The 14,984-nt window shown below is 36.5% G+C and overlaps 1 protein-coding gene across 12 annotated transcripts in view; it reads left to right on the forward strand.

Moving 5' to 3' along the window:
* Positions 1 to 14,984, forward strand: part of STPG1 (sperm tail PG-rich repeat containing 1) — an 85,768-nt gene that overhangs the window by 9,787 nt on the left and 60,997 nt on the right. For all 12 annotated transcript variants that reach the window (XM_058304122.1, XM_071217657.1, XM_023590822.2 and 9 more), the window contains one exon: positions 118 to 255. In XM_058304122.1, coding sequence (XP_058160105.1) covers positions 186 to 255 — 70 coding nt within the window. In that variant the 5' untranslated portion in view covers positions 118 to 185. The remainder of the gene's footprint in view (positions 1 to 117; positions 256 to 14,984) is intronic.

Here is a 14,984-nt window from a genome sequence, read left to right on the forward strand (position 1 = left end):
CTTAGTAAATCTCAGCAGCTATCCTCAAGATTTTGTTCTTTCCTGATAGAACAAAATCTAATCAAAATAACAATAACATGAAATGATTCTTACGAATGCTGTGTTTTTCTGTTTTAGGTGTTTAGGAGAACATGGAGTAGAAGTTTTCATTGAATAAACAGAACATAGCTCTGAACCTTGCGAACATGGATGACCCTGAACAAAAAAATCAACTCGCTGGAAAATATTCCAGACATGGCAGAAAATTACAGAAAGGTCTAGTGAACTTAATAACTGGTGTCTTTGGGGGGAAAAGAGAGCTTCTGACATATGTTCATTTTAGTACCTAAGAACAAATTTGGGGCAAATATAGTAAGCCCTGGGTTATACCCACAAATACCCTCAAGGTCATTCTTCAGGCATATCCACTAGATTGCTTTGGGTTGCCCATTGATTCAAGTGTAGATTAATGGGAAGAAACCACGAGAAGCAAGGATAAGGGGGTGGGGGTGGCGAAGAAGGAAACCTATTCAACAAAAAGGTGGAATTGTTATTACTGTGTAGCTGGTAAGACTCTTAGTCCTCATACTTAGATGTGCAAGAGATCTTTATTTCCTAAAACTCCACTTATATCTGACTGTAAGGTCCCATTCTGCTGGGTAGGTGGAAAGTTTAACTTCAGCCATTCTTGGCATGACCTCCATCTCCTCATGGTTATTACAAATTTTGGCTCTTTCTCAATATGAAGAGGTGATTATGATGGTGGGAGGCTGAGTTGGGGAGTTGGGGAGTGCCCATGTCATTGGTTATGCCAACTGAGACCTCCACTGCCCAGCCCACATCTCCCTTTGGTTGTGTTCATTTGTGCTAGTTCTGGGCCACCCCTGGGGGCATAGAAATGCTTATGGAGGTTGGAAACCTCACTTCAAGATTCTTATATACCGCACTGGTATTTGTTTCTAGGGTATTAGCACTCCCCTGATGGGCCTCAGGGTCCCTGCTGCTCTGGACCCAGAGACAGACCGAGGTTCTTCCCTTGATCTTGATTTTGCATATTCTCCTTTTCTTTAAGACAATTTTTTTTTTTATTGAAGTATGGTATCTATTCGGAAAGCACACAGATTGTAATTGTACTGCTTAATGAATATTCACAAAGAAAACGCCACCCATCAAATCACTACTCCAATCAATAAATGGATTATTAGCAGTATCCCGGGAGCCTTGTGCCTTCACAAGCCTTATCCCCCTTCTCTACAAAGGCCAACACTATAGTGATCCTGATTTCTAATACTATTAATTAGTCTATTTTTAACCTTTTATAAATTGAAATCACACATTATGAACTATTTTCTCTCAATTTTTTTTTTCACTCAAGTTATGTGTGAGACATTTAACTCCATGTTGTTTCATGTATTGGTAATTTGCTCATTTTCATTGCTATAAAGATTTTCTTTAAAAATACCACAGTTTATATATCCATTCTACTATTGTTGAACATCTGTTTCCAGTTTGGGGATATTGTAAATAAAACTCTGTGACTATTCTGGCACATGTCTTTTGCTGTATATGTGTGTGTGTGTGTGTGGGGGGGGGCATATATATGCATTCCTCAGGTCTGTACTGAGGAGGATCAACTTTAGTTGATACTGCCAAATCCCAAGATGGTTGTGCCAATTTTACTTCCAGGCAATGATGAGAATGTTGCTTGATATCCTTGCCAACGTTTAAAACCTTATAATGGCTTTGTCATCAGGTAAAATTGAGCACTTTTTCATATGTTGATTGGCCATTTAGATACTGGTTTGATAAATGCTTGTTTAAGTATTTTATCCATTTTTGTTTTTTCCGTCCTTATTTATAGTTCTTTAGCTATTCTAGAAATGAGTTCCTTGTCTGTAGGTAAAGTCTGTGACTTCCCTTTCTACTCTTTTAATTCTGTGTTCATGAACAGATCTCTTAATATAGCACAGTTTATCGACCTTTTTGGTTTGTTTATGTCTGTACTATTTAAAAAATCTTTGCTCACCTTAAGATAATTACTTCTAGAAACTTTATTATTTTATCTTTCACATTTAGATCTACAATTCATTTGGAATTGTTTGTGTGTGTGTGGTAGATATCAAAACCATTTGTTTTTAATATGTATATATAATTGAACCTGAAATATTTATTAAAAATAACATTCTTTCTGGACTACTCTGCAGTGCTGTCTCTGTCATAAATGAAGTCACCATAATTTCAAGTATGTTTCTGAATTCTTTATTCTGTTCAACTACTACACTTTAATTACAATGACTTTATAATAAATCTTTTATCTAGTAGTATGTCTTTCAATTTAACAATTTTTAAAGTTTATCTTAGCTATTCTTGAACTTTTGCATTTCCATATAAATTTTAGAATCAGTTTATTAATGTCCTAACAAAAAATCCTACTGTCATTTTGATTTGGATTGCACTGATTCTAGAAATCAATTTATTAATAGCAAGAATTTACATCTTTACAATATTGAATTCTCTAATCCATGTATATCCTTTCTTTTAAAGTCTTTTTCATTTTTCTCAATAATTTCTTTGTAGTTTTCAGTGTAGAGGTCCTATATCTCTTCATTATATATTCTAAGCATTTGATTCATTTATGCTGTTATAAATGGTAATATTTTAATTTATTGTCTAATTGTTGCTGGTATAGAAATACAATTGATTTTTGTATCTTGACATTAACTCCAGTGACCTTTCTAAATTCAGTAATTACCTCTAATAGATTATCTATGAATTTTTGGAAAATTTTCAATGTACAATCTTGTCATATACAAATAACGAGAGCTTTTATTTCTTCCTTTCTGATACATATATTTTTTACATTAAAAAAATTTACTGAAGTATGCCACTCATACATAAGCATACATAAAAATAAGTGTATAGTAATAGTTACGAACTTACGAAATAAACATACAGACATAACATCATACAGGGCTCTTAAACTTCACCCTACCATCAATACCTTGCATTGTTGTGAAACATTTTTAACTAATGATTAAAGAGCATCCTCAAAATATTACTACTAACCAAAGTATCATATATTTGGTGTATTTTCCCCCAACTTTCCCTATCATTATTATTATTTTTTATATCATTTACACATGAACATACATAAACAATATCTATGTACTTAAAGTTGTGACTTACAAAGCAACCATGCGTAACATCATATAGAGGTCCCATACATCAACTCACCACCAACACCTTGCTTTTTTGTGAGATATTTGTTACAAATTATGAAAGAATGTAAAAATCTTACTACCTACTATAGTCCATATCTTACATTTGGTATATTTTCTCCCCAAACCCACCCTATAATTTTTTAAACATCTTTTTATTACAGAAATTGTGAACTTACAAAACAATCATGCACATGTGTAGAATATTCATATAACATCCCTCTATCAACGTACCACACCATAGTGGAACATTTGTTACAAATTATGAGATAATATCATCAGACTATTACCACTAACCATGTTCCATAGCGTACATTTGGCACACTTTTACATACTCCCCCATCATCAACACAGTATATCTTTGGCATAGATGCATGCATATTACAGTATTGCTGTTAACCACCATCCATAGGTCACCCCAGTTGCATTTTTCCCATGCTTCTCCACATTCCCACCCACTGCAATAGTGATGTACATCTGCTCTAGCTCACAAAGGACACTCTTGCATCTGTACCATCAACCACAATTCTCATCCACCTCTGGGTTTTCTGTTACTCAGTTCCTAGATTATTCTCTAGCTTTCGTTCAATTGACATTTACATCCCTAGACTACCCTTTCCTGTCACATTCCCATTTATAAACCTGTTACTATTATATGTTACCATCAACTCTGTACATTTTCACACTTTTACAGTAAAGTTAATTAAAACGTCTACATACATTAAGTATCAGTAGTCCATCTTAGTCTTCCTCTTTTTTTTTTTTTCTTCTACATACATTAAGTATCCGTAGTCCATCTTAGTCTTCCTCTTATCTCCCTTAAGAATCCATCTGCCACCAGGTCTTTTTTTTTTCCTTAAAGATTTATTATTATTTTTATTTCTCTCCCTTCCCCCCGCCCCCCAGTTGTCTGCTCTCTGTGTCCATTCACTATGTGTTCTTCTGTGACTGCTTCTATCCTTATCAGGGGCACTGGGAATCTGTGTTTCTTTTTGTTGCATCATCTTGTTGTGTCAGCTCTCTATGTGAGTGGCGCCATTCTTGGGCAGGCTGCACTTTCTTTCACTCTGGGCGGCTCTCCTTACGGGGCGCACTTCTTGCGCATGGGACTCCCCTACGTGGTGGACACCCCTGCATGGCACGGCACTCCTTGTGCGCATCAGCACTGTGCATGGGCCAGCTCCTCACAGGTCAAAGAGGCCCGGGGTTTGAACCGTGGCCCTCCCATGTGGTAGGTGGACACCCTATCCATTGGGCCAAGTCCGCTTCCCTGCCACCAGGTCTTGATGATGTTTTCTTACGTTTTCTTCTAGAAGATTTATAGTTCTTGCTTTTATATTTAGGTCTTTGATCCATTTTGAGTTAATTTTTGTATACGATGTGAGATGGGGGTCCTTTTTCTTTCTTTTAGCAATGGATATTCAGTTCTCTTAGGACCATTTGTTTAATGTACTATTCTGCCTGAGCTGGCTGGGTTTGACAGGCTTGTCAAAAATCACTTGACTGCAGATGTGAGGGTCTGTTTTTGAACCATCAATTTGGTTCTATTGGTCTATGTGTCTGACTTTATGCCAGTACCATGTTGTTTTTACCACTGTAGCTAGGTAATAGGACTTAAAGTCCAGAAGTGAGAGTCCTCCAACTTTGCTTTTCCTTTTTAAGATGTTTCTGGCTGTTCTGGACCCTTATTCTTCCAAATAAATTTGATAATCATGTAGTCTATTTATTTTTAAAATCCTGGTAGAATTTTTATCAGGATTGCATTGAAATCTGTATATCAATTTGGGTAGAGTTGACATCGTAATGAAATTTAGTCTTCCAATTCATGAGCATGGAATGGTCTTCCAATTATTTAGGTCTTTTAAAATTTCTTTTAACAATGCATTGTAGTTTTCTGAACACAAATACTTTACATCTTGGTTAAGTTTATTCCTAAATATTTGATTCTTTTAGTTGCTATTGTAAATGGAATTTTTTCCCCTGACTTCCTCCTCAGATTGCGTGTTACTAGTAAAGTCTATTTCATCTGATTTAAGTATAGCTACTCTGGCTTTTATTTTGATTAGTGCATGTGTGGAATATCTTTTTCCAGCCTTTCACTTTCAATCTATTGATATCCTTGTGTCTAAGGTGAGTCTCTTGCAGATAGCATATAGGTGGCTCATATTTTTTTTATCCATTCCGCCAGTCTGTGTCTTTGATTGGGGTGTTTAATCCATTGACTTTCAATGTTATTACTATAAAGGCAGTTCTTATTTCACCCATTTTGACCTTTGGGTTTTATCTGTCATATTTTATTTTCACCACTCTTTTGAGACTTTTACTGATATTATCTTCATTTCAGTCTCTCTTCCAAGCCTTTCCTGTCTTTTCTTTTCAGATTGTAGCACACCCTTTAGTATTTCATGCAAAGCTGGTCTCTGGTTACAAACTGTCTCAGTTCCTGTTTATCTGTGAATATTCTAAATTTGCCCTCATTTTTGAAAGACTCTCTTGCCAGATATAAGTTTCATGGCTGGAAGTTTTTCTCTTGCAGTATCTTAAACATATCATACCACTGTTTTCTTGCCTCCATGGTTTCTGATCAGAAATCAGCACTTAATCTTATTGGGTATCTATCCCTTATATGTTATGCATTGCTTTTCTCTTGCCAAGAACTCTCCTTGTCTTTGGTATTTGACATTCTGATGAGTATGTGTCTTGGAGTTGGTCTACTTGGATTTTTTCAGATGGGAGTACGTTGTGATTCTTGGACAGGGATATCTATGTCCTTCAATAGGGTTGGGAAATTTTCTACCATTATTTCTTCAAATATTCCTTCTGCCTCTTTTCTCTTCTCCTTCTGAGACCCATTACACATGTTTGCATGCCTTTTGCTGTCATTTAGTTCCCTGAGAACTTGTTCAATTTTTTCCATTCTTTTCTTCATCTGTTCTTTTGTATGTTCACTTTCAGAGGCCATTTCTTCAAACTCACCAGTCCTTTCTTCTGCCTCCTCAAATCTGCTGTGAGCTGATTCCAATGTATTTCTAATTTCTTTTTTTTTTTTAAAGATCTATTTATTTATTTAATTCCCCCCCTCCCCCAGTTGTCTGTTCTCTGTGTCTGTTTGCTGCGTCTTGTTTCTTTGTCCGCTTCTGTTGTCGTCAGTGGCATGGGAAATGTGGGCAGCGCCATTCCTGGGCAGGCTGCACTTTCTTTCGCGCTGGGTGGCTCTCCTTACAGGTGCACTCCTTGCACGTGGGGCTCCCCTACACGGGGGACACCCCTGTGTGGGGCGGCACTCCTTGTGCGCATCAGCACTGCACATGGCCCAGCTCCACACAGGTCAAGGAGGTCCGGGGTTTGAACCGCGGACCTCCCATGTGGTAGACAGATGCCCTAACCACTGGGCCAAGTCCGTTTCCCGGAATCTTCTATTTCTTCCTGCAGTCATCATTGTTTTTGCTTCATGTATTTTTGAATCCCTCTTATTGAGTGAATCAGCATTTAGGATTATTACAGTCTCTTGAGGAATTGATCCCTTTAGCATTATGAAATGACCCTCTTTATCACAGATAATATTTTTGTTCTGAAATCAACTTTGTTGATATTAACATCTAGCTTTCCTTTGATTAGTGTTAGCATGGTATATCTTTTCCCTTTTTTTTTTTTTTTTTACTTTTAACCTATTTCTGGGTCCATATTTAAAATGTTTCTTATTAGCAGCATATAGTTGGGTCTTTCTTATCCAATCTGACGGCCCTTGGCTTTTAACTTGGGTATTAGTCAATTTATAGTTAATGTGATTTTTAATGGATGGATTTTTTCACCATCTTGCTATTTGCTTTTTTTGTCCAATATGTTCTTTATTCACTTTTCCCTCTTTTTCTGCCTTCTCTTGTATTGAATATTTTTAAAGTTTCCATTTTATCTTCTTTGTTTGCTTATTGGCAAATACTGCTTTGCAGTATTTTTAGGTGGTGGCTTTAGAATATGGGTTGGTAAACATCTGCCTTGAACCAAATCTAACTTGATGCCTGTTTTTACAAATAAAGCTTTATTAGGACATAGCCACCCCCATTTGTTTATGTGTCATCTGTGGTGGCTTTCATTCTAAAACTGAAGACCTGAGTAGTCATAGCAGGGACTATATAGCCTGAAAAGCCTAAAATATTTGCCTGGCCCCCAAAAAAGTTTGATGACCCCTACTTTAGAGTTTTCTGCAGCGGCTGTACCATTTTACATTGCCACCAGCAATAAATGAGTGCTCCTATTTCTCTGTGTCCTTTCTAACATTCGTTATTTTCTTTTTCTTTTTCTTTTTCCTTTTTAATAGCCATTCTAATGGGTGTGAAATGACATATATCTCATTGCATTTCCATGATGACTAATGATTTGAGCATCTTTTTCATGTGCTTTCTGGCCATCTTCTTTAGAGAGATGTCTTACGTTTTTTGCCCATTTTTTGTGTTGCTTATTTTTTTGTTGTTAAGTTGAAGTATTTCTTTGTATATTCTGGATATTAAACCTTTATTGGACATGTGGTTTCCAAATATTTTCTCCCATTGTATAGATGGTCATTTTACTTTCATGATAAAGTCCTCTGAGGAACAAAAGTTTTTGTTTTTGGTGAGGTCCAATTTATCTATTTAGTTAGTTGCTTGTGCTTTCGGTGTAAAGTCTAAGAAAACATTGCCTACCACTAGATGCTTCTGAAAGGTTTTCTGACTCTTATATTAATATTCAGGTCTTCGATCCATTTTGAGTTGATTTTTATATAAGGTATGAGGTAGGAGTCTTTTCCCAATCAAGTGGTCTTTGGCCCCTTGTCAAAAATCAGTTGGTCATAAATGTGAGGGTTGGTTTCTGAGCTCTCAATTAGATTCCACTGGCCTATATGTTTGTGATTGTGCCAGTACCATGCTGTTTTGAATTCTGTGACTTTGTAATAAGTTTTAAAATAGGAAGTCTGAGTGCTTCAACTTCATTCTTCTTTTTCAAAGATAGTTTTAGCTCTTCAGGGCCCCTTACCTTTCCATATAAATTTGAATATTGGCTTTTCCATTTCTGCAAAGAAGGTTGTTGGAATTTTGATTGGGATTGCATTGCATCTATAAATTTCTTTGGGTAGGATTGACATTTTAATGATATTTTGTTCTTCCAATTCATAAACGTGGAATGTCCTTCCACTTATTTAGCAAATTTTTTATTTCTTTCAGCAATTTTTTTTAAAGATTTATTTTATTTATTTCTCCCTCCACATTCCGCCCGTTGTCTGCTCTCTGTGTCCATTTGCTGTGTGTTCTTCGGTGTCTGTTGTATTCTCATTAGGCAGTTCTGGGAACTGATCCTAGGAACTTCTGGAGTGGGAGAGAGGTGATTACTCTCTTGCTCTACCTCAACTCCCTGTTCTGCTACATCTTCTTATTTTCTCTCCTCTGTGTCTCTTGTTGTGTCATCTTGTTGTGCCAGCTGTCCACATTGGCTGGCACTCCTGCGCAGGGTGGCTTTCCCGTGCTAGGCTGCATTCCCACACAGGATGGCACTCCTGCATGGGGCAGCATTCCCATGTGGGCCAGCACTATGTATGGGCCAACTTGCCACATGGGCCAGCTTGCCCTCACCAGGAGGCTGTGGGCATCGAACCCTGGACCTCCTGTATGGTAAACGGGAGCCAATTGGTTGAGCCACATCCATTTCCCCTCAGCAATATTTTGTAGTTTTCTGTGTACTAGTTCTTTACATTCTTGGTTAGATTTATTCCTAATATTTGGATCTTTTAGTTGCTATTATGAATGGAAATTTAAAAAATTTCTTCTTTCAATTGGTCATTGTGTATGTAAACACTACTGATGTTTGGGTATTGATCTTGTACCCTGCCACTTTGATGAATTAATGTATTAGCTCTAGAAGCTTTGTTGTAAAATTTTCAGGATTTCGTGCATATAGGGAAAGCTTTACTTCTTCCTTTACAATTTGGATTCCTTTATTTCTTTTCTTGCCTAATTGTTCTGGCAAGAACTTCCAGTACAATGTTGAATAACAGTGGTGACAGTAGACAGCCTGTCTTGTTCCTGATCTTAGAGGGAAAGCTTTAGTCTTTCACTACTGACTATGATATTACCTTTGGGCTTTTCACATATGCCTTTTATCATGTTGAAGAAGTTTCCTTTTATTCCTGTGTTCTAAGTGTTTATATCATGAAAGGGTGCTGGATTTTGACAATGCCTTTTCTGCATCAATTGAGATGATCATAAGGCTTTTTCCTTCCTTGAGTATGTGTGGTGTGTAACATTAATTGGTTTTCTTATGTTGAACCAACCTAGCATACCAAGGATAAATATCACTTGGTCATGGTGTACAATTCTTTTAATAGGCTGTTGGATTTGGTTTGCTAATCCATCTTTGGTATGAAGGTAATGTTGGCCTTGTAAAATCAGTGAGGGAGTGTTCCTGTCTCTTCAATTTTTTGGAAGAATTTTGAGCAGAATTGGAGTTAAGTCTTCTTGGAATGTTTGGTAGAATTCCCATGAACCCATGTGGTCCTGGGCTATTCTTTGTTGGGAGGCTGCTTATTAATGATTCAATCTCTTTACTGGTAATTGGTTGTTGAGATCTTTTATTCTTGAGTCAATGTAGGTAGTTTGTGTGTTTCTAAAAATTTGTTCATTTCATCTAGAACAAAATCTAAAAATTTGTTCATTTCATCTAGAACAAAAATTTGTTCACAACATGGCATTATAGTTTTTCATAGTATCCTCTTACAGTCCTTTTTATTTCAGCAGGGCCAGTAGTAATGTCCCCCTTATCATTTATGATATTAGTATTTGCATTATCTTTTTTTTTTCTTTTTTAGTCTAGCTAAAGGTTTGTCCATTTTTTTTGATCTTTTCAAAGAACCAACTTTTGGTTTTGTTGATTCTATTATTTTTTTGTTTTCTATTTCATTTGTCTTCACTGTAATCTTTATTTCATCCCTTCTGCTCACATTGAGTTCATTTGCTTTTTTTTCCTAGTTCTTCCAATTTTACAGTTAAGTCTCTGATTTGAAGTCTTTCTTCTTTTTTAATGTAAGTATTTAGAGATATAAATTTCTTTCTCATCACTGCCTTTACTGCATCCCATAAGTTTTGGTATGTTGTATTTTTATTTTCATTCACCTCAATGTATTTCCTAATTTCGCTTCTAATTTCCTCTTTAACCCATTGGTTGTTTAAGAGTATGTTGTTTAACTGCCACATACTTGTGAATTTTTCATTTTTCCCTCTACTATTGATTTCTAGTTTCATTCTGTTGTGGTTGGAGAATATATATTTTCAGTATTTTTGAATTTGTTGAATTTGTTTCAATATTTTTGAATTTGTTGAAATAGACTTGTTTTGTGACCTACAATATTGTCTATCCTGGAGAATTATCCATGTGCAGTAGAGAATAATATGTATTCTGTTTTTGTTGGGTACTGTGTTCTCTATGTGTCTGTTAGGTCCTATTGGTTTAGAGCACTGTTCAGGTCTTATATTTCCTTATGGATCTTCTGACTAGATGTTCTATCCCTTATTGAAAGTTGTATATTAACAAGTCTCCTACTATTAATATAGAACTGTCAGTTTCTCTCTTCAAATCTGTATTTGCTTTATATACTTCAGGGTTTTGCTGTTAGGTTCATATATATTTATAATTGTTACATCTTCTTGTTGAATTATCCCCTTTATCAGCATATAACAACTGTCTTTGTCCCTTTTAACTCTTTTTGCCTGCAAGTCCATTTTATCTGATATTACAACAGCCACCCTAGATCTCTTTTGGTTACTACTTTCATGATATATATTTTTTCCATTCTTTCACTTTCAACCTACTTGTATTCTTGAAATTTTAAGGTGAGTCTCTTGCAGACAACATGTAGTTAGGTCATGCTTTTTTTCTCCATTCTGCCCATCTCTGCCTTTTGACTGGAGAGTTTAATCCATATACATTTTTAAAAGTCACTACTGGTAATATAAGAAAGTAATAGGACTTTCTTCTCCCATTTTACTATTTAATCTTTGTTAAATAGTAACAAAATAGTTTCTTTTTCCCTCACTTCTATTAATGCCTACTTTTATATTTATTATTTGATTTTTTGGTGTTGTACCATATTGAGTACCTTTTCATTTCTATTTGGGTATATTTTTCATCTATTTGCTTCTGGTTACCGTGAGTTGAAATTTAACATTCTAAATATATAACAATCATATTTGGTTTGATACCACCTTAACTTCAATAGCATGCACATATATTTTTCCTATATCCCTTTGTCCCCCTGTATTTTGTTGTTGTTGTTGTTGTACTTGTTACCATTTATATTTTTGTATATTGTATTCCAAGACCATAGATTTATCATTACTTTTTATGCATTTGCATTTTAGGAATGCATTTGCATTTGTATTCTAGGAAGTAAGAAGTAGAGTTATGTATCAGATAATACACTACAATAATATTGGCATTTATAATTATTCAAATGGTTACCTTATTGCTGGTGTATTTCTTTTTACCCCTTTTGAACCACTGCCTATTGTCCTTTCCTTTCAGTCTGGAGAACTCCCTTTAGCATTGCTTGTAGGACAGATTTAGTGGTGATGAACTCCCTCAGCTTTTGTTTATCTGAGAATGTCTTAATCTCTCCCTCATTTTTTAAGGCAAGTCTCATTGTATATAAAATTCTTGCCTGGCAGTTGTTTTCCTTCAGCACTTTAAGTATTTCAACTCACTGCCTTCTTGCCTCCATGGTTTCTGATGAGTAATTGGCACTCAATCTTATTGTGATTCCCTTATATGTAACACATTGCTTTTCTCTTTCAACTTGCAGAACTCTTTCCTTGTGCTTTGCATTCAATAATACAATCAATATGTGATGGGGTATATTTTTCTTCATGTTTATCCTATTTTGTGTTGTCTGGGTTTCTTGAAAGTGCATATTCATGTCTATTGATAAGGTTGGGACAGTCCCTATCATAATTTTTAAAAATATTCCTTCTGCCCCTTTCTCTCTTTGTTCTCCTCTGGAACTCCCATAATATGTATATTCTTATGCTTGATGGTGTCCCAGATGTCCCTTAGGCTGTTTTTGCTTTTAATATTTCTTTTTCATTTCTGCTCCTCTTCTGACTCATTTCAAGTATTTTGTCTTTTAATGACTGATTCTTTCTTCTGCCAAGTTTCCAACCTGCTCTTGAAACTTCCCTGGGAATTTTTCATTTTAATTATTATTCAGTAGTTCAGTTTGGTTCCTTTACAAAATTTCTATCTCTTTAGTAAGATTCTCATATTGCTTGTTCATTGTTTTCCTGACATCCTTTGGTTCTTTCTCTGTAGAACTTTATCTCCTTGAACATTTTTAAGATCTTTTTTTAAAAGGCTTAGTTTGGGGGAAGCAGACTTGGCCCAGTGGATAGGGCATCCGCCTACCACATGGGAGGTCCGCGATTCAAACCCTGGGCCTCCTTGACCCGTGTGGAGCTGGCCCATGCGCAGTGCTGATGTGCGCAAGGAATGCCCTGCCACGCAGAGGTGTCCCCTGAGTAGAGGAGCCCCACGCGCAAGGAGTGCGCCCCGTAAGGAGAGCCACCCAGCGTGAAAGAAAGTGTAGCCTGCCCAGGAATGGCGTCGCACACACGGAGAGCTGACACAGCAAGATGACGCGACAAAAAGAAGCACAGATTCCTGTGACGGTGAAAACAACAGAAGCGGACAAAAAAAAAGAACACACAGCAAATGGACACAGAGAACAGACAACTGGGGTGGGGGGAAAGGGAGAGAAATAAATAAAATAAATCTTAAAAATAAAATAAAATAAAATAAAATAAAAGGCTTAGTTTGGTATGTCCAACTCCTGGTATTCTTTATTTCAGGGATTTTTATCCTCTTCTTTTGGATGGACCATCATTTCCTGTTTCTTTGTTTGTCTTGTACTCTTTTGTTGAACCCTGTATGTTTTAATATTTTAAAATGTTAACTCTGGAATTTATACCCTGAGATGGCTATTTCTTGATTTTAACGAAGATTTTTGTGAGCCAGAGCTCCCTGTCAGGAAGGTCTGCCCAGGGCAAATTCACTGTGCAGGGTTTTCCCTGTCTTTCTGGCCCTTGGTCTTGTCCTGGGCTTCTGTTTGTTAGTTGTTTTGGAATGCCCCTGTTATAGGAGTTTGGTTTCCCAGGAGACAGACCTCCCTCTCCTGGGTGTTTGAAGCTGGCAGACCTTTGTCCCAGACCATCTGTTTCTTATCTTACTTTCATTGTTTCGAGCTGCTTTTGCCTGGAGGGCAAATTTTGGGGGAAGAGGCATGCTGGAAAGACTTTTCCAAGACAACTTTCCCAGCCAAAACAGGGCCAGGCACTCATGAAGGGGGCACAGATGGGCTCCAGCATACCCTGGGAAGGGGTTCTTGAAGAGGACCAAGACCTTCTGCAACAGCTTCCCAAAGCAGACCTTTCCTGGGCTGCCCAGCAAAGTCAGCCCTTCAGCTAACTGTCCCCCACAGCCCTGATGGAGTGCAGCATCCTCACGTCTCCACTGCCACTGCCCCGAGGTGGGCTGAAACAGTAGCTGCTGCAGCCTTTGTCCAGGGCAGTTTGAAACAAAGGCCACTCTCAGAACCCAGCTTACAGTGATTTGCTAATCAGTAATCAGCTGTGTCTACTCCTGGTCTTGGGAAAGAGGATTTTTAGGTCCTTTCTGTCACCCGTGAGCTAGCTATGGGCTGGACTCCCCTGTCACAAGAGTCAGAAATGGGCATCAGAAGCTGCCCTGTGGAGAGAGCAATTACTGTTTTCTACTATAAATTATCAGCCCCTTCCTTCCACTCTTTCTTGGATGCTGTATAATGTTCCTCTGGCCTCTGGAGTTCAAAATAGCTGTTTCAGGCAGTTTCTCTTTGTTTAGGTGGAATAACTGAGGCCTTGAGCTCCCTACTCTGCCATCTGCCCACAATCCTCCCATCTTTCTGCTTTTGTCCATCTCAAAAATTCTTTATTCTGCTTTTGGTTTTGAAAGATATTTTTACTGGTTACATAATTCTCTGGAACAGTTTTGTTGTCGTTGTTGTTTTTTTTAATGCAGTACCTTAAAGATGTTGCTATACTATCTTCTGGCTTATATTGTTTCCAACAAAATGTCTGCTGTCATTTGTTCCTTTGTATGTAATGTGTCTTTTTCTCTGCCTGATCTTAAGATTTTCTTTTTATCATATTTTAAAAGCAATTTGATTATTATGTGTCTTGGTATAATTTTTCTTCATATTTCTTATGCTCGAGGTTCATTGAATTTCTTGGATATATGGATCTATTGTTTTGGTTTGCTTTTTGTTTATTTTTTTAAATCAAATTAGGACTTTTTTGCCAATTTTTCTTGAAATATATTTTCTGTTCTTCCATTCTCCACTCTTTTAACACATATATTAGTCCACTTAAAGTTATCCCTCTGTTCACTTATTTGCAATTTTTAATCCTTTTACTCTCTGTTTTATTTTAGATAGCTTCTATCTATTGCTATAATTCAAGTTCACTAGTCTTTTTTTCTTCTTTTGCAGAATGTAATCTTTTTTTATGTTTTTCTGTTTTTCCTGTCTCTACCTAACATCTTCAATCTTTTCTCTAAATACTTGAACATATGGAATACAGTTATATTAGCTGCTAAAATGTTCTTGTCCACTAATTATTTCATTTATGTTATTTCTGAAAGTCTTGATTTATTATTTAATTCTCCAAATTACAAATAGTATTTTCTTCCTTCTTTGCATGCCTATTAATTTTTTATTGGATTCCAGATATT

This window comes from Dasypus novemcinctus, chromosome 9, assembly GCF_030445035.2.
Source record: "Dasypus novemcinctus isolate mDasNov1 chromosome 9, mDasNov1.1.hap2, whole genome shotgun sequence".
Taxonomy (NCBI): domain Eukaryota; kingdom Metazoa; phylum Chordata; class Mammalia; order Cingulata; family Dasypodidae; genus Dasypus; species Dasypus novemcinctus.